Source organism: Pristiophorus japonicus, chromosome 4 (genome assembly GCF_044704955.1).
Source record: "Pristiophorus japonicus isolate sPriJap1 chromosome 4, sPriJap1.hap1, whole genome shotgun sequence".
Classification (NCBI taxonomy): domain Eukaryota; kingdom Metazoa; phylum Chordata; class Chondrichthyes; family Pristiophoridae; genus Pristiophorus; species Pristiophorus japonicus.
This window is the reverse complement of record NC_091980.1, coordinates 311,793,930-311,812,009: the sequence shown is the minus strand read 5'-3', so window position 1 is coordinate 311,812,009 and position 18,080 is coordinate 311,793,930. Positions and strand designations below refer to the sequence as shown.

The following is an 18,080-nucleotide window of genomic DNA, read 5'->3' as shown; positions in this document are numbered from 1 at the left end:
ATTCCAGATCACAACAACTCGCTGTGTAAAAATATTTCTCCCCATCTCCGGCCTGGCTTTTTTGCCAATTATTTTAAATCTGTGTCCTCTGGTCACAGACTGTCCTGCCAGTGTTTACATAGAAACATAGAAAATAGGTGCAGGAGTAGGCCATTCGGCCCTTCGAACCTGCACCACCATTCAATAAGATCATGGCTGATCATTCATTTCAGTACCCCTTTCCTGCCTTCTCTCTCTACCCCTTGATCCCTTTAGCCATGAGGGTCACACCTAACTCCCTTTTGAATATATCTAACGAACTGACCCCAACAACTTTCTGTGGCAGAGAATTCCACAGGTTCACAAGCGAGTTTCTTCCCATCTACGCGATCAAAATCGCTCACAAGACCGCTATTAAACCTCCCCTTATATACACTGCCTCCCCCACTTCCATCATCCTCCACAACCTCCTCACCTGAGCTGCGTTGCTGAGGGGAGGTACCAAAACGTTTGAGCAAAGAACTGGAGGCTTTTCAGCCTGGCTGGGCGCCAATGTCCCCAGTAATTTAGTTTTGGGTGCGTGACTCCTTCACAGTTTCGCACTGGAAAAGCCGTTCGCGGGCTGCGCGGGAGCAGCAGAGAGCTGTGCGGCCACGTGGCTTACAGGGAACGTTGCAGCCTGGTGAGAGCAGCACCGATAGAGGCCCGTGAGCAAATTGCTTGTCTGCCCTCCCAGAAAGGTGGCAGACACCGTGCAAAACTCCACAGCAAACTGGAACCCCACTCGAGGCCATAATTGAATGGCTTTGATCACACGCCACTCAGCCCTGCAGTGCCGCCCAAGTTCAAAGCATAAATGCGACGCTTACTCGAGCAGGTCAGAGGCTGGGTATTCTGCGGCGAGTGTCTCACCTCCTGACTCCCCAAAGCCTTTCCATCATCTACAAGGCACAAGTCAGGAGTGTGATGGAACACTCTCCACTTGGCCTGGATGGGGTGCAGCTCCAACAACACAAGAAGCTCGATACCATCCAGGACAAAGCAGCTGCTTGATCGGCCCCCCATCCACCACCTTCAACATTCACTCCCTCCACCACCGGCGCACCGTGGCTGCAGTGTGTACCATCTACAAGATGCACTGCAGCAACTCGCCAAGGCTTCTTCGGCAGCACCTCCCAAACCCGCGAACTCTACCATCTAGAAGGACAAGGGCAACGTGCACATGGAAACACCATCACTTCCAGGTTCCCCTCCAAGTCACACACCATCCTGACTTAGAAATATATCGCTGTTCCTTCATCGTCGCTGGGTAAAGTCCTGCTCACTAACAGCACGGACTGCAGTGGTTAAAGGCGCCGGCTCACCACCACCTTCTCAAGGGCGATTAGGGATGGGCCATAAATGCCGGCCTTGCCAGCGACGCCCACATCCCAGGAATGAATTTAAAACAACACAGAGTTATTGCAGCAGTGCAGCATGTTCCCAGTCACTTACAGAGTGAAGCCCTGTGGGCCACATATAAAGTTGGAATGAGCGCTCCTATTAACTTGCATACATCTCGGGCTGCCAATACTAACAAACCATTGCTCAGATGGTGACAATAAAATGCCCAAACTTTTCCAGGTATCTGACCCCGATTTTATAACAATGACCCAGCTTAGTCTCCACACCGAAAACGGTCAAACTAGTTCGGCATTAATCCAGATATAATTCTTAAGACACAACTATGAGTAGAACTTTATCTGGACATTACTGGTTTGCACCAGCAGGATTAACCCCAAGAAGCATGGAGCTGTGAAATATACCGGTTTAGAAGTGCTCGCAGACGTTTCCGTGTACGCGATGAATCTTGGATAAATGTTAAGTGTTTGTAATAATAAGAGATAGGCAGTTTCACCAGTGCTCATTAGGAAGGCGAACTTCAAGCAACACTAGTGAGACATGTCCTGTGTTCTACCTTACATTACTACAGCGAGAGCGCATGCGCAGGGGGGGGGGGGGGGCGGGGGAGGAGGTTGGAGAGACACACTGGGGGTTGGGGGTGAGAGACAGGATACCCGGGCACAGACTAAACCGCGGAGGGGAGGCAGGCAGCTAGTGCCACCTCCCCACGGGCGAAGCAGTGTGTGATGCTGTCATTTTGCTGTTAAACAGCCATGCTGAGAGGATGCTTCCCCTGGTTGGGGAGTCTAGAAGCAGGATAAGGGGTCGGCCATTTAGGACTGAGTTGAGGAGGAATTTCTTCACTCAGGGGGTTGTGAATCTTTGGAATTCTCTGCCCCAGAGCATTGCTCCCTTTCAGCTTCTGGGGGTCCCGTGCAGCCAGCTCACAATGCATAAACCGCGCACGGACGGAATTTTGAACTGGTGGCAGCCTCGTAAAGGGACCGTACGGTTGGAAAGAACAGGGACAACACTGTTCAGTGATCTTATTGAATGGTGGAGGAGGCTCGAGGGGCCTTATTGCCGACTCCTGCTCCTATTTCTTAATGTTTTTATATGAAATGCTGTTCCTACCGCTTTGTATGATCAGTTCCAGGCAGCCTTTGGGAGTACAGGGGATGAAGCAGTCTGCCAGGTCTCCTCGAGCCAGCTTACCCGCGTTGATGCTGGTTAATCTGGAACAGTTAGTCAACACGAACGGGTATTAAAACCAGCAACTGAATCTACTGTGAATCCAATCCACTAGACAACCCTAAAAACACATTGAAACTTATAAGATAATGAGGGGGCTCAACAAGGTGGATGCAGAGAGGATAGTTCCACTCATAGGGGAAACTAAAACTAGGGGACATAGTCTCAGAATAAAACTGAGATAAGGAGGAATTTCTTCTCTCAGAGGGTTGTAAATCTGTGGAATTCTCTGCCCTAGAGAGCTGTGGAGGCTGGGTCATTGAATATATTTAAGGCAGAGATAGGCAGATTGTTGAGCGATAAGGGAGTAAAGGGTTATGGGGAGCGGGCAGGGAAGTGGAGCTGAGTCCATGATCAGATCAGTCATGATCTTATTTAAATGGTGGAGCAGGCTCGAGGGGCCGTATGGCCGACTCCTGCTCCTGTTGCTTATGTTCTTATCCCTCAGAAATCGCCTGTCGCCCTCGAGTTGCAGCATCCAACCCTGTTGGGCAAGTTAGAGGTTCTCGGCGACAGTGTGCTATCGGAATCCTGGTGCACACGTCATATCTTCTCTTCTTCCCCACACACTATTCTCTGTAGATCTCCCACCCACCCCACATCTTGTTTTTTTTTTTAAAACTGGAGCCATTACTTTAAGCATCAGTGACTGCAACCTTCGACCGGTCTGAGCGCTGACCCAGATCTATGGCATCCTGCCAAAACCCCCAGCTCAGTCTCCAGTCATCGCCCCCGTTGCTCAGGCGGACGCAAACGATCCCATGGCCATTACTTCGAAGGAGAGCAGGGGGAGAGTTCTCCCCGGTGAACTGGGGCCAATTTTATCCCTCAACCAAAATCACAAAAAAAAAAGAGATTATCTGGCCATTATCACATTGCTGTTTGTGGGAGCTTGCTGTGCACAAATTGACTGCCGCGTTTCCCACATTACTACAGTGACCACACTCCCAAAAAGTACTTCATTGGCTGTAAAGCACTTTGTGACTTCCGGTGGTCGTGAAAGGCGCTATATAGATTGCAAGTCTGTCTTTCTTTTCTCAGTTATAACGGAGCAGCCTGGCACTGGAGAAGGTTCTAACCTGGATTCTTGCACTACATTTTTCTGTAAGGAATGGGGAGCACTTTGAACCAGAGGTGCTTTTCCCCACTGCCCCCACCCCCCAGTCCCTCATGTCGTCTTTATCCGTTAGCTCAGAGGACAAATGTGTCACTTGGGGTAGCGCAGAGGCAGAGAGTTCAGGTCGATCCTGGTTCGATCCCCAGTTTACTGACCCTCGTTGGGGCACAGATTGGGACACAACACATGTTCAGGGCTCGGGGGGAGGGGGGAAGGGAGTGTGCCCACTCTTGGGATCAGTACTTGGATCTGCACTTAAAGTGCCGTACCCCACAAGGCTACGGACCAAAAGCTGGAAAGTGGGATTAGGCTGGATAGCTCTCTTTTGGCCGGCACGAACATGATGGGCCGAATGGCCTGCGTCTGTGCTTATATGATTCTATCACTGATTACTGACCCCCCCCCCGCTGGAAAGTACACGAGTTAGAGTGCATCCCACGAATTCCACAAAAGCCCGCAATCCTTACCCGTCAACGTCCTTCTCGGGGGTGACTGCATTCGTTACTTTTTCAACATCGATGGGGTTAATGGAGTCCAGCGGGAGCTGAACGATGAGTCCGTGCACCGCGGGGTCCTCATTAATCTGGTTGATGTAACTCAGCACCTACATACGTCAACGACAGGCCAGTCAGCAAAATGACCCAAATCTAGCCGACAGAGAGAGGCATCACCAACACTGCCCCCCCAGGATCACCATCCCACAGGATCCTCAACACTCCCCCCGGGATCGCCGTCCCACAGGATCCCCAACACTCTCCCCAGGATCACCGTCCCACAGGATCCCCGTCCCACAGGATCCCCAACACTCTCCTCCTGGGATCACTGTCCCGTAAATTCCTGCCCTGCAACCTGCCACTCCAGCCACCACTTCACAACAGTGTTTTAACATAACCAGCAGGAGATAAAGACGGTGTTTCTTCTTGGAAATGAGCAACCTTTCCCACCCTCTGTGGTGGATGTAAAAGATCCCATGAAACTATGTTGAAGAGGAGCAGGGGAGTTCTCCCTGTTGTCCTAGCCTCAATCAAACATCGCAAAAACAGATTATCGGGTCATTACCACACTGCTGTTTGTGGGAGCTTGCTGTGCGCAAATTGGTTGCTGCATTTCCAACATTACAACAGTGACTACACTCCAAAAATAGTTCATTGGCTGTGAAGTGCTTTGGGAGGTCCCGAGGTCATGAAAGGCGTTAGAGAAATGCAGGTCCTTAAATCTTTTTTTCTCCAAAGCGCCTATGGCCCGAGATTGGAAGAAGAAATCAACTATTAATAGCGGAGTGAAAGCACAAGATAGAAGGATACTTAGCTGCCCATTCAATGCTGTAATTTGCAGCAGCAGACCACTTATCTGATTACCCTCTGAGCTGGGGAACTAAGGAATGGAAAAGTGAAAACCTTTCGCAATGTGACCTTGGAGTGGCTTTTGTGCAGAACCCTTTTAGCTTAGAAAAGGCATGTCAAATAAGGCGTCACAGTTTGTGTGGAGTTATCCGATCTCTACCCGGGTGCAGTGGAAACTCGAGAATTTATTTTGGGGAACTGGATTAGGGAGGGGGTTAAACCAGTTCGGGTTCCTGATCCCGATTGATATCTGTTGCTGGAAATGACAGGACTGTGGTTCCCAGGTTAAACAGTGGGCTGATGTTTCAACATCTGAACTCACAGGTGAAGAACGGACACTTGGTTTGTGGAACCGTACCCCGTACCCCAGCAAGAGTCAGTGCCTTCAGGATGGGAGGGGGGAAACATATGCAGGAAATACACTTGCCTCATCTTCAGTGACAGTTTTTGGCAGCCTCATGTGGTTGGCATTCATCCCAATCTAAAAGGAGAGACAATTATCAGCACTGGTAGGAACAGCAACACACCACACTGGAATTTCACCAATAGCGCAACGGAACTTATTTTGCAACAGAATTTACTGCAAAGCAACTCAAATGCTGCACAGTGCCTTTATGACCATCTCCACCCACTGCATCACATAGCAGCAGAGCCTGGGCTTGTACTCGATGTCGCCTAGCACCCAACCTCAGCATCATCAGAGGCAGTCCCTCGGAATCGAGGAAGACTTGCTTCCACTCTAAAAGCGAGTTCTCAGTTGACTGAACAGTCCAATATAGGAATTACAGTCTCTGTCACAGGTGGGACAGACAGTGGTTGGAGGAAAGGGAGGGTGGGACTGGTTTGCCGCACGTTCCTTCCGCTGCCTGCGCTTGTTTTCTGCATGCTCTCGGCGACGAGACTCGAGGTGCTCAGCGCCTTCCCGGATGCACTTCCACCACTTAGGGCGGTCTTGGGCCAGGGACTCCCAGGTGCTGGTGGAGATGTTGCATTTTATCAAGGAGGCTCACCCCCTGGATAAACACCAAGCAGCGGACAGGGGAAGGGGTAACGTCAGAAGAGACAGTCACTGGCCGGGTTTCCATCACACACCTCCGAGCAGGTCAGCCCAAAAGCAGCAGTCGGAGATTAAACAGAATTTACAGCACGGATTTCGCAAAACAGGACTTCTTTGAATTCTTTTTGTTTGCGTGGGCTGTAAAGGTGTGGTGCCCATTCCGAGATTAACACCGGTGCCGTGTCTCCAATTGCTGGGCAGGTAGAGCCCATGTGACTCTTGCCTTCTACACAGAACTTACAGCATAGAAACAGGTCATTAGGCCAAATGGTCCGTGCCGGGGTTTGTGCTCCACACGAGCTTCCTCCCCACTCTACTACAACTCACCCCAAAAACATTCCTTTCACCCTCGTGTTTATTCAGCTTCGCCTTCAATGGATCGATACTATTCGCCTCAACCCCTCCGTGTGGCAGCGAGTTCCACATTCTCACCACTCTCTGCGTAAAGAAGTTTCTCCTGAATTCCCCATTGGATTTATTAGTGATTATCTTAAATTTATGGCCCCTAGTTCTGCTCTCCCCACAAGTGGAAACATCCTCTCTAAGTCTACCCTATCAAACTCCTTGATAGCTTTAAATGCCTCCATCAGGTCACACCTCAGCCTTCTCTTTTCTGGAGAAGAGCCCCAGCCTGTTCAATCTTTCCTGATAGTTATAGCCTCTCAGTTCTGGTATCATTCTGGGACATTCTTTTTGCACCTTCTCCGGTGCCTCTATATTCATTTTATAATATGGAGACCAAAACTGTGCACAGTGCTCCATGTATGGTCTAATGAAGATCCATAGAATCACAGAATGGTTACAGCACAGGAGGAGGCCATTCGGCCCGTCCCGGCTCTCTGCAAGAACACTTCAGCCAGTCCCACTCCTCCGCCCTTTCCCCGTAAGCCCTACAAATTCTTTTCCTTCAGCTACTTGTCCAACTCCCTTTTGAAAGCCGTGATTGAGTCTGCCTCCACCACCCTCTCAGGCCGTGGTTTCCAGATCCTAACCACTCACTGCGTAAAATAAAAGTTTTTCCTCATGTCTCTTTTGGTTCTTCTGCCAATCGCCTTAAATCTGTGTCCTCTGGTTCTCGAACCTTCCACCAATGGGAACAGTTTCTCTCTCTCTACTCTGTCCAGATCCCTCATGATTTTGAACACCTCGATCAAATCTCCTCTCAATCTTCCCTGCTCCAAGGAGAACAACCCCAGCTTCTCCACATAACTGAGTCAACTCATCCCTGGAACCATTCTCGGAAATCTTTCCTGCACCCTCTCCAAGGCCTTCACATCCTTCCTAAAGCCCAGAATTGGACACAATACTCCAGTTGAGGATGAACCAATGTTTTATACAGGTTCATCATTATTTCCACGCTTTTGTACTCTATGCCTCTATTTATGAAGCCCAGGATCCTTTAAGCTTTTTAAAACTTCTTTTTCAACCTGCGCTGCTACCTTCAACGATGTGTACACACATACCCGCGGGTCTCTCTGTTCATGCAGATCAAGGATTGTACCCATCAGTTTATCTTGCCTCTTCTCGTTCTTTCTCCCAAAATGTATCACTTCCCGCGTTAAATTTCACCTGCCATGTGCCCGCCCATCCCACCAGCCTCTGGTCTGTCAGCTTGAAGTCTATCACTCCCCTCCTCACTGTTCACGATACTTTGAAGTTTTGTGTTGTCATCTGCAAATTTTGAAATTGTGCCCTGTACACCCAAATCATTAATATACATCAGGAAAAGCCGTGGTCCCAGTCCTGACCCCTGGGGAACACCACTGTATACCTTCCTCCAGTCCGAAAAACAACCGTTCCCCACTACTCTCTGTTCTCTGTCACTGAGCCAATTCCGTATCCATGCTGCCCGTCCCTTTTATTCCACGGGCTTCAACTTTGCTGGCAAGCCTGTTACGTGGCACTTTATCAAACACCTTTTGGAAATCCATGTCATCTGAAGCCTAATGGCCTACGCCGAAGTGTTGGCCGCAAGTTCCGCGCCAGGTAGCACCATTGAGGGTAGATGGCCCGAGGCTAGGTTGGGGGGGGCAGGCATTAGGAAGGTGACTTCCAAAGTTATTTTAAAAGATTAAAAGTTGATAAAGGTTCCCAAATTATTTCAAAAGTACAGCCAGCCTTTCTAGTACCTCCTCTTCATCAATTTTTATCCCATCCAGTATTTACTCCACCTCCTCCTTCGCTATGTTTCAATCGCCTGGATGAGTCGGAGAGGAATTTTCACAGATTTTTTTTTTTTTTAACCCCCCCCCCCCCCGCCAATTGGCCTCGGATTTTATCTGTTTTTTGCCTCTCCCAGGAGATCACATGGCTCCGGTTGGGGTGGAGTGTAGAATGTTACAGTATAAGGGGTGTTGTAGTTGTGTGAGGCGGACTGGTTGGGCCGGGTGCTCTTTGCCGTTCCGTCATTGTTCATAGGTTTATATGTAACGTTTAGGGCTACTGACCGAGGGCCGTGCGGCTCTTTGTCGGCCAGTGCGGACACGATGGGCTGGAATGACCTCTTTCCACGCTGTAAATTTCTATGTTTCTATGTCTAAGACAGCATCTTCTTCCTTGGTGAAGACAGAGGCAAAGTACCCATTTAGTACCTCAGCCTTACCCTCTGCCTCCCTGTGTAGTCTCCATTTTGGTCCCTAATCGGCCCTACCCTCCTCTTACTGCCTGTTTACCAGTTATAGAAGACTTTTATATTGGAGGCCATTCAATAATCATACCCTCTCTTTGCCCCTCTTATCTTTTTTATTTCTCCTCTGAACTTGCTATATGTAGCCTGATTCTCAAATGTATTCGTGATCTGACATCTGTCATGAGTTCTTTTACTGCTTCATCTTACTCTCTATCTCTTTCGTCATCCATCCCAGGGAGCTCTGACTTTAGTTGTCCTACCTTTCCACTCGTGGGAATGTACCTCGACTGTAACCAAACGATTTCCTCTTTAAAGGCAGCCCATTGTTCCATTACAGTTTTGCCTCCCAACCGTTGATTCCAGTTTACCCGGGCCAGATCGTTCTCATCCACTGAAATTGGCCTTCCTCCAATTAAGTATTTTTACCCCAGATTGCTCCCTGTCCTTTTACATAGCTAATGTAAACCACATGGCACTATGATCACTGTTCCCTAAATGTTCTCCTACAGACACTTGCTCACTCCCCAGAACCAGATCCAGCAATGCCTCCTCCCTAGTCGGGCCGCTGATTCCATACAAGTTTAACATAACCTCTCTGCTTTTCAAGTTAGATTCACAGAAGGGGGAATTGGATTAAGTGAGAGCAACTCCCAAAAAAATGTAAAAAAAAACAGAGGGATTCATATGCACTTGAATTGTTGACAGTGGATTCAGTATATCTAGTTGTTCCTGGTTCATTAAACAGCAAGGTCATACTTGGCTGCAAACCACAGAGTTTATATAGATTCATACCTCAGCTGCTGCCTTCAGCTTCATACTGATGTACAGGTTCGAATCATCCCGGTCTCCAACCTACAGAGGGAACAAGTGAGAAGTCAGAGAAAGGGAGGGAGGAGGGGCAAGGGGAGTAGAAGAGGGCGTCAGAGGCCGAGGGGGTGGGAGGGAGGCGGGGGGGGGGGGGAGGGGCGAGAGGCAGAGGAGGGGGTCAGAGGAGGAGGTCAGAGGCCATTGGGGGGGAGGGGCAGAGGTCAGAGGCCAAAGGATTGGGGGGGGGGAAATGAGGGGGAAGAGGCCAAAGGATTGGGGGGGGGGGGGGGGGGAAATGAGGGGGAAGAGGCCAAGTAGGGGGAAGGAGAGGAGGAAGAGGCCAAGTAAGGGATGGGGGGGGGGGGCGCCAGAGGCAGGGCAGGAGAAAAAAGAATCAGGATGTGACCGAGGAAAGAAAAGAGAAAGGAAAGAATGAATTAGTATCTGAATAAAATATGCAACTTTAGAGAGCGCAGGACTCACTGTACGATGGGACTCGCTGTACGAGGGTTGAGCCACAGGCCCTGGGCTCAAATCAAGCCCAGATTAATGGGAGGAAGGTTTCCCTTTCTGCTGCTGGTTAAGTCCTACGTGAAAGACGTTTTGGAGACGGTTTAGAAGCGGGCTTGTGCCCTCGCGGCGTCCAACCACACTGCACCAGAGCTGGAAGTGTTTGCTGCCGAGACAAGGGGGCCGTGTTCTCACCGCCCCTCGGGCACACAGTTCACATACAATAATCTCAATGTTTAAACATCACAGCCCGAGGGGCAAACCGACTGATTCTGCTGCCCGTACGCAAGCATCCCAACATGGTAAACTCGGGCCACATGGTACAGGTCCAGTAGCACTGTGGTTATGTTACTGGGCTCGTATCCCAGAGGCCTGGATCAATATCCAGAGACGCAAGTTCAAAACCCCCCCCACGGGCAGCTTGTGATTTTAAGTTCGGTGAATTAAATAAATCAGGAATTAAAAGCAGTGGTGGCCAGGAAGCTGTCGGAATATCGTAAAAGCCCACCTGGTTCATTACCGTCCTTTCTGGAAGGAAATCTGCCGCCCTTACCCGGTCTGGGCCGATATGTGACTCCAGACCCACAGCAATGTGGTTGACTCTTAACTGCCCTGTGAAATGGCCCAGCGAGACACTCCGGTGCACCAAACTGCTACGATAAAGTATCAGAACCCGAACAGTACTCACCGCACGAACTGCAGCGGCTCACCACCACCTTCCCAAAGGCAACTAGGGATGGCCAATAAATGCCGGCCTTGCCAGCAACGCCCACATCCCGAGAATTTCAAAAAAAATTAATTCAACTGAGGAATTTCTTCTGAGGATTGTAAATCTGTGGAATTCGCTGCCTCAGAGAGCTGTGGGAGCTGGGACATTGAATAAATTTATGACAGAAATAGACAGTTTCTTAAACGATAAAGGGGATAAGGGGTTATGGGGAGCGAGCGGGGAAGTGGAGCTGAGTCCATGATTGGATCAGCCATGATCGTATTAAATGGCGGAGCAGGCTCGAGGGGCCGTATGTCCTGCTCCTATTTCTTATGTTCTTATTATGTTCTTATAACTGGCCTGTTAGAACACTAACCAGATATCCGTACCAGGGCAGAACATGCTGCAAACACATAGTTCGCCCAGTATCCATGGAGAGGTCGTGTCTGAATGCCACGGGTTAGGCCCTTCCGTTTTATTCAGTGTAGGGATAGTGGACAAGTGGTTACTGTATCACACGTAATTCACTGCGAGCTCTCGTGGTGTCCTTGACAACATTCCCCCATTCCTCCCCCACCACCCCCCTTCACCCAACACCAAAAGGAAAATGGTAACCGCTTGCTCATTTCATTGCAATTTATGGGATCTTGCTGCGCGCAATACGGCTGCTAGCGATTGACGTGCACAGCAACAGCGATGGCATGACGCAATTCATTGCGTGATGTACTTTGGGGGCGTTTTGAGATACGATATCCTTTGCCTGGCACGATGGAACCAATTTGGAATTGGGACCGAGCTGATCTCCCATTTCATTGCACACAGCGCTCACTGCTTCTTCACAACATCGCTGCATCTAATTTAACACACGTACGCAAAGCACTGAACCTGCCCTCGACAGAATAAACACAGCCACACAGCTGCCCGATGGTGGGGCACTGCAGCACAATGCACTGCGGACTCAGCATCAGGTTCACAGTAACACACTGCCCTCCAGCCCCGTTCATTCTCTCTCTCTCTCTCTCTCTCTCTCTGCCGCTGACTTCTCCTGTTTTGATCACAGCTGCTCCCTCGCCCACTAACACGCTCAAGCCTGAACCGGCTTGGAAGCTCTGCTCCTTTACCAGATTCATTTGCCCTGGAGTAAACCTTTTGACAGTTTTATTGTAGCTGGCGTGCAGTCTCGAGTTTGAGGTTGAACCTCCCTTATCCGGAACCCTCGGGACCTGGCCTGTTCTGGATAAGGGATTTTTCCAGACAAGGGGTGGTCACGTTAAATTGGACGGTATAGGTACTGAGCAAGGGGATATCGGGGCTGGCTAGCTTGGGGCTGGGAGTGCGGCAGAGAAATCATTGGGGGGGGTCAGCAGACCAGTGATTGTGGGAGTCGCCAGCGAGGAAGGACTTCAATTTGTTCATGTCGGAGTTCTGCGCATGCGCCACCCGGTGGCCGGAAATGGTGCCGGACGAGGGCTGGTTCCAGATAAGGGAGTTCTGGATAAGGGTGTTCTGGATAAGAGAGGTTCAAGATGTCCAACTTCGAACTCACCGGCGTATTTAGTGTGATCTGCCGCACACGTAAAACCAATTGAAAACACATCTGGAATATTGAAATGGACAAAGAGATAAACTGTTTGAGTGTGTGTCTCTCTCTCTCTCTCCAAGCGATCAAGATGCGATCATACCTGCAGAATAGCCAACCCAGGCCGAAAGCCAGGAGCCTGCTCCTTCATCTGAGCCACTTCATTCTTTAGTCGTTCCCTGACTTGTCTGTGGAAAGGAAGTAGAGGATCAGTCACTCGCTCGCTGGACAGATTTAAACTCTGAACCCTTCAGACCAATTCAGAAGCAAAAAGCTTGTGTAAACGCTGCAATCCTTACGTCGAAGTTTTAGCTCCGGACACAACGCGCGCGATATTCCTCACGCTGCCCAAATTCTTCAACGGGTTTGAGAGAGAGGAAAGCATGCCAGGTAGCTTGGAGCCCCGGCAAAAGGTGGAGGGCAAGGAGAGAGAGCGAGCTAACTGCCCTGTGCGTTTCCAAAGGAAACGATGAGAACGACAACTGGAGGGAAGCAGCTCAATGTGCCAAAATTCAGCCCGGAAACTGGAGTGTGCCGGCCTCTGGCATTTGTTGGAACAGTGATAGCAATGCTTGTTTGCCCGATCATTGCCTGTGAATTCAGTTACAATTCTCAGCTGTTTTCCCTCTCCTCCTTACCCCCTGCTCCCCCACTCCCTCCCACACACAACCTTCAGCCGAATATCACACCACTGATTAGGGTACAAGGAATATTTAAGTGTGAGCCAGGAGCCTAAACGTTTGAGAATTACTTGATGTCGTTTGTTGGAAGTTTTTGTACAGTCAAGGCCACCCAACCAGGAATAGGTCCAAATTCCTCCTTTACAGCTGCACTTTCGGTTGAACTTTAACAGGCCAGCAATAAAACAAACATTCGGAGACATTTTATATTATGAAGAGTAAAAGTGGAAACAGGAGGGGAATTTCATGAAGTGATATTTACTCTCCTCACCCCGACACCTTCCTCTGAAGAGGGCGGGAAGGATTACATAGATTATACGGCATAGAAACAGTCCATGCCGCGTTTCTGCTCCACTCGAGCCTCCTCCCGTCTTTCCTCATCTAACTCTATCGTCATAACTCTCTATTCCCTTCTCCCCCATACGCTTGTCCAGCCTCCCCTTAAATGCATCGATACTATTCACCTCAACCCCTCCCTGTGGCAGCGAGTTCCACATTCTCATCACTCTCTGGGTAAAGAAGTTTCTCCTGAATTCCCTATTGGATTTCTTGGTGACTATCTTATATTGATGGCCTCTAGTTATGCTCTTCCCCACAAGTGGGAATATTCTCTCTGTATCCACGCTATCAAAACCTTTCATCATTTTAAAGACCTCTATTAGGTCACCCCTCAGCCTTTTTCTTTCCCAAAAGAGGCCCAGCCTGTTCATCCTTTCCTGATATGTATACCCTCGCATTTGTGGTATCATCCTTGTAAACCTTCTCTGCACCCTCTCCAGTGCCTCTATATCCTGTTTATAATATGGTGACCAGAACTGTACGCGGCGCTCCAAGTGTGGTCTAACCAAGTTTCGATACAGGTTTAGCATAACTTCCCTACTTTTCAATTCTATCCCTCTAGAAATAAACCCCAGTGCTTGGTTTAGTAAATCCGAGTGTGCTTATTGTCTGAGACGGTACGTGTGGTTACCCCTCGTTCGTGTTCAACTGTTGGATTAGAACAGGCCATGAGATGGTGAACTCCCTCTGCTTTGCACTGAAGAGCAACAGAGGGCAGCGCTCCACACTCACGGCGTCGCACAGGTGAAGATCTACACACCTGTCTGCTCCCTGACCAACACAGTAACCGAGGGGCAAGAGAGTAAGGCTACAGGAATGTCCATCGTAACTTTCAGAAACTGCGGGGCAATTTACGTCCCCTTTTCACCACAAGTCCAAACACAGTAAAAGTCTCCTCATGGGATCACAAATAAAAACATTTTAGGCAATTCTGTTTGAATAGCGCCACCGAGTCAGAATGTTCCCGGTTCACAAGATTATAGGAGCAGGCCATTCGGCCCTTCTCTGCCATTCAATAAGATTGTGGCTGATCTGCTACCTCAACTCAGTGCAACATTTCCTTCATACTGCCCTGGAGTGTCAGCCCAGATTATGTACTCAAGTCTCCGGAGTGGGAGTTGAAACGCAGCCTTCTGACTCAGGGGCGAGGGTGCTGCCCACTGAGCCACAGCTGACTGTTCAACTCCCACTCCAGAGGTTTGAGCCCACAATCTAGGCTGACGCTCCCAGTACTGTACTGAGGGAGTGCTGCACTGTCAGAGGTGCAGTCTTTCGACATTAAACCGAGGCCCCGTCTGCTCTCTCAGGGGGAGAGAGGGGGCTGAAATCCCATGACCATAATTTCGAAGAAGAGGAACAGAGGAGTTTCCCTCCCCCACCCCTGGTGTCCTGGGGTCAATATTTATCCCTCAACCATCACTAAAACAGATTATCTGGTCATCACATTGCTGTTTGTGGCAGCTTGCTGTGCACAAATTGACTTCTGCGTTTCCTACTTTACAACAGTGACCGCACTCCAAAAGTACTTCATTGGCTGAAAAGATACTTTGGAACATCCTGAGGCCGTGAAAGGCGCTATAAAAATGCAAGTTTGTTCTTTCTATTAAAAATGCACTACAAAGCCACTCTTCAATCCACCCGTGTGGTAACGAGCCCTACAGCCAAAGTTCTGGATTTCCCACTGCTTTAGGCCGCGCTGGCTGACATCAGTCAGGGGCTGCACATCGAAGCTCTCACGTGCATGGTCACACATGGGAGAGACATGGAAATGGCCGCTGCCCATGGAACTGGATCCCAGCACAAATCAGTAGGCTCAAGATCAGGAGGGAGAAAACTAGAGACAGAGAAAGGGAGCTTGGATCTCCACGGCGAAGGAGGGGCGCAAACAAAGGATAGTAAATATTAGGAATTTAAAACGCTTTCAACTATAAGAAAAAATTAACAGAACGCGGCTACACTTGTGACCTGAAAATGAACGAATGATGTGATTACATCTGATGTAGTTTTAGAACCATCATGTGACTATTTCTGTCCATTTTATTATTAAATTGCTGGAAGACAAGGAACAGCTGTCTGCGTCGTGCAGCAACCCCCACACATAGAATCGGCACTGTGTCTCTCGGGGTCTCTCATCTGCCCCCGGGCTCCCTCACACCACGGCCCGACACAGTGACATCCCCTTGAAAACCCCTGCAAAACGCCACTGCTTTTGAGGAGCACCTGCCGGGGGTGTCACAATTTCGGAGGACAGCGATTCTGCATGAACATCCCTCCAGGGAAAGCAGTCACCTTCACTCAGCCATGTGACAGCGGTGGCCAAGTGGGTGAGGGTGGGGTGAGGGCCGGGGGTGCAGCGAGTGAGCAGCACTAATCCCAGTCAGTGCTGTGTAGGGTGGGGGTGAGGTGGGGTAGGGGGAATGGGTGAGGGTGGAGGGAGGGCGGGGGTGGAGCGGTGAGCAGCCTGGGCCCTCTGCCCTCACTAACCCCGGTATTGGGGTGCGGGGTGAGGTGGGGTAGAGGAGTGGGTGAGGGTGGAGTGAGGGCGGGGGTGCAGCACTAACCCCAGTCAGTGTGGTGCGGGGTGGGGTAGGGGAGTGGGTGAGGGTGGAGCAGTGATCAGCCTGGGCCCTCTGCCCTCACTAACCCCGGTATTGGGGTGCGGGGTGCGGGGTGAGGTGGGGTAGAGGAGTGGGTGAGGGTGGAGTGAGGGCGGGGGTGCAGCACTAACCCCAGTCAGTGTGGTGCGGGGTGGGGTAGGGGAGTGGGTGAGGGTGGAGCAGTGATCAGCCTGGGCCCTCTGCCCTCACTAACCCGGGTATTGGGGTGCGGGGTGAGATGGGGTAGAGGAGTGGGTGAGGGTGGAGTGAGAGTGGGGGTGGAGCAGTGATCAGCCTGGGCCTTCTCCCCTCACTAACCCCGGTTAGTGGGGAGCGGGTTTGACCTCAGCTCCCGGGATCCTCGCACAGCCCTGGCTGAGGGTCTGGGACAGGCCTGGCCCCGGCCCCCCAGTGCAGCCGCTGCATCAGAAAAACCGACAGCCGGGGCTCAGTGGGCAACACCCTCGCCTCCGAGTCAGGTGGTCCTGGATCAAGTCCCACTCCAGAGACGTGAACACATAAATCCAGGCTGACACTCCAGTGCAGTACTGAGGGAGCGCTGCACTGTCGGAGGTGCCGTCTTTCGAATGAGACGTTAAAACTAGGCCCCGTCTGCTCTCTCAGGTGGAAGTAAAAGATCCCACGGCACTATTTTGAAGAAGAGCAGGGGAGTTATCCCTGGTGTCCTGGGGCCAATATTTATTCCTTAATCAACATCACTAAACAAACAGATTATCTGGTCATTATCACATTGCTGTTTGTGGCAGCTTGCTGTGCCCACACTGGCTGCCGCATTTTCTACATTATAACAGTGACTACACTTGAAAAGTACTTCACTGGCTGTAAGGTGCTTATGGACGTCAGGTGGACGTTATATAAATGCAAGTCTGTCTTTTTTCAGCAACACTATTCACTCGCGTGCATCTGGTGGCCAAGCACTGATATTACGAGCGTAAACTTTATGTCTAGAAGCTGAATGATGTATGCAGACAATCCCCACCCACATCCTTTAAAAATGAAATCTTCGAAATTTGCACTATTGCCCCTGCTGTAAATAATTCCCCACCCGCACTGCACACACGCACTCAAAAGATGCAACACACTTGAATGATTTCAGTCCCTGTCTGCAGTGAGCTGGGACTTGTGACTGACAGATCAAGGTCACGCCACACTCATTTGGTTACTAGCCAGGTGAGCATAAACAAATATTGAGCAATAAAACCAGGTCACAAGATAGTCCCAGCCAGTGAACTACTTTGAGCTCAATAAAAATTGCTGGCGTCTGGCTTGGCCCAACACAGAGACAGAGAGGCAGCTCTGCAGGATGGAGGCCTAGAGAGTCCAAACTAGCCTTGAACGGCAAGTCCTGGCATTTACTCTCCTCTCACGGATACCAACCTGAGCACCGTTAATGCAGTACTGTATTACCATAATCCCCATCCCCCTCCCTCAAGAGAATTCACCTTAAAAGGCCCGGAATTTGCGGTGTGTAATAATGACGAAGTAACAGCGTTCATCGTTATTACCCCTCTGAAACCGACCGCAACTTCAGGATGTAGCGCGTGCGCATCGAAACGCGGATTCTGCGGTCGGTTATTCACTGCTCCGACACTGACTCCGGGGTAGCCCCTCCCCCACAGCCGGCAATCAGTGAAACTGATGGGAACTTTCCGCGGCAATATCGCGGTGAAATACCCCATTCAATGTTAAGCCTTGTCGGATTCGGTGAAACTGGGGCTTGCAAATTCTCAGTCGATGCCGATCCCGGATCTGCAACGATGAATGCTTTTGTTCGACCACCCATGCCGCACCAATGTCTAGTCATAACTAGAATTCAGCCACGACCCATAACTGGCATCAAGGCAGGTCAGGCAAAACACACCACGGGCAACATCACCGAACACACTAACAGCCCCGCGATATTCCTGCAACCGATACCGATACACATTCAGGAAGAGTTAATTCTGTCCTAACATCGTCATCGGTCCCTCGAACGAGGATGACTTGCTTCCACGAGTTCACAGATGTTTCAATGAAGGACCCGGTGTCCCAGTCCTGAACCCCAATTGAGGGGGTGGAAGATGCCTGTGGGTGGATTTT

The 18,080-nt window shown here is 50.2% G+C and overlaps 1 protein-coding gene across 1 annotated transcript in view; it reads right to left on the bottom strand.

Annotated features, from left to right (window-relative positions):
• Positions 1-12,573, bottom strand: part of mthfd1b (methylenetetrahydrofolate dehydrogenase (NADP+ dependent) 1b) — a 92,794-nt gene extending 80,221 nt beyond the window's left edge. Inside the window, exons 1-5 of the mRNA XM_070879689.1 lie at positions 12,468-12,573; positions 9,552-9,611; positions 5,501-5,554; positions 4,198-4,334; positions 2,497-2,597 (exon numbers count right to left, since the gene is read on the bottom strand). Coding sequence (XP_070735790.1) covers positions 2,497-2,597; positions 4,198-4,334; positions 5,501-5,554; positions 9,552-9,611; positions 12,468-12,515 — 400 coding nt within the window. The 5' untranslated portion in view covers positions 12,516-12,573. The remainder of the gene's footprint in view (positions 1-2,496; positions 2,598-4,197; positions 4,335-5,500; positions 5,555-9,551; positions 9,612-12,467) is intronic.
• Between the last annotated feature and the right edge of the window lie 5,507 nt (positions 12,574-18,080).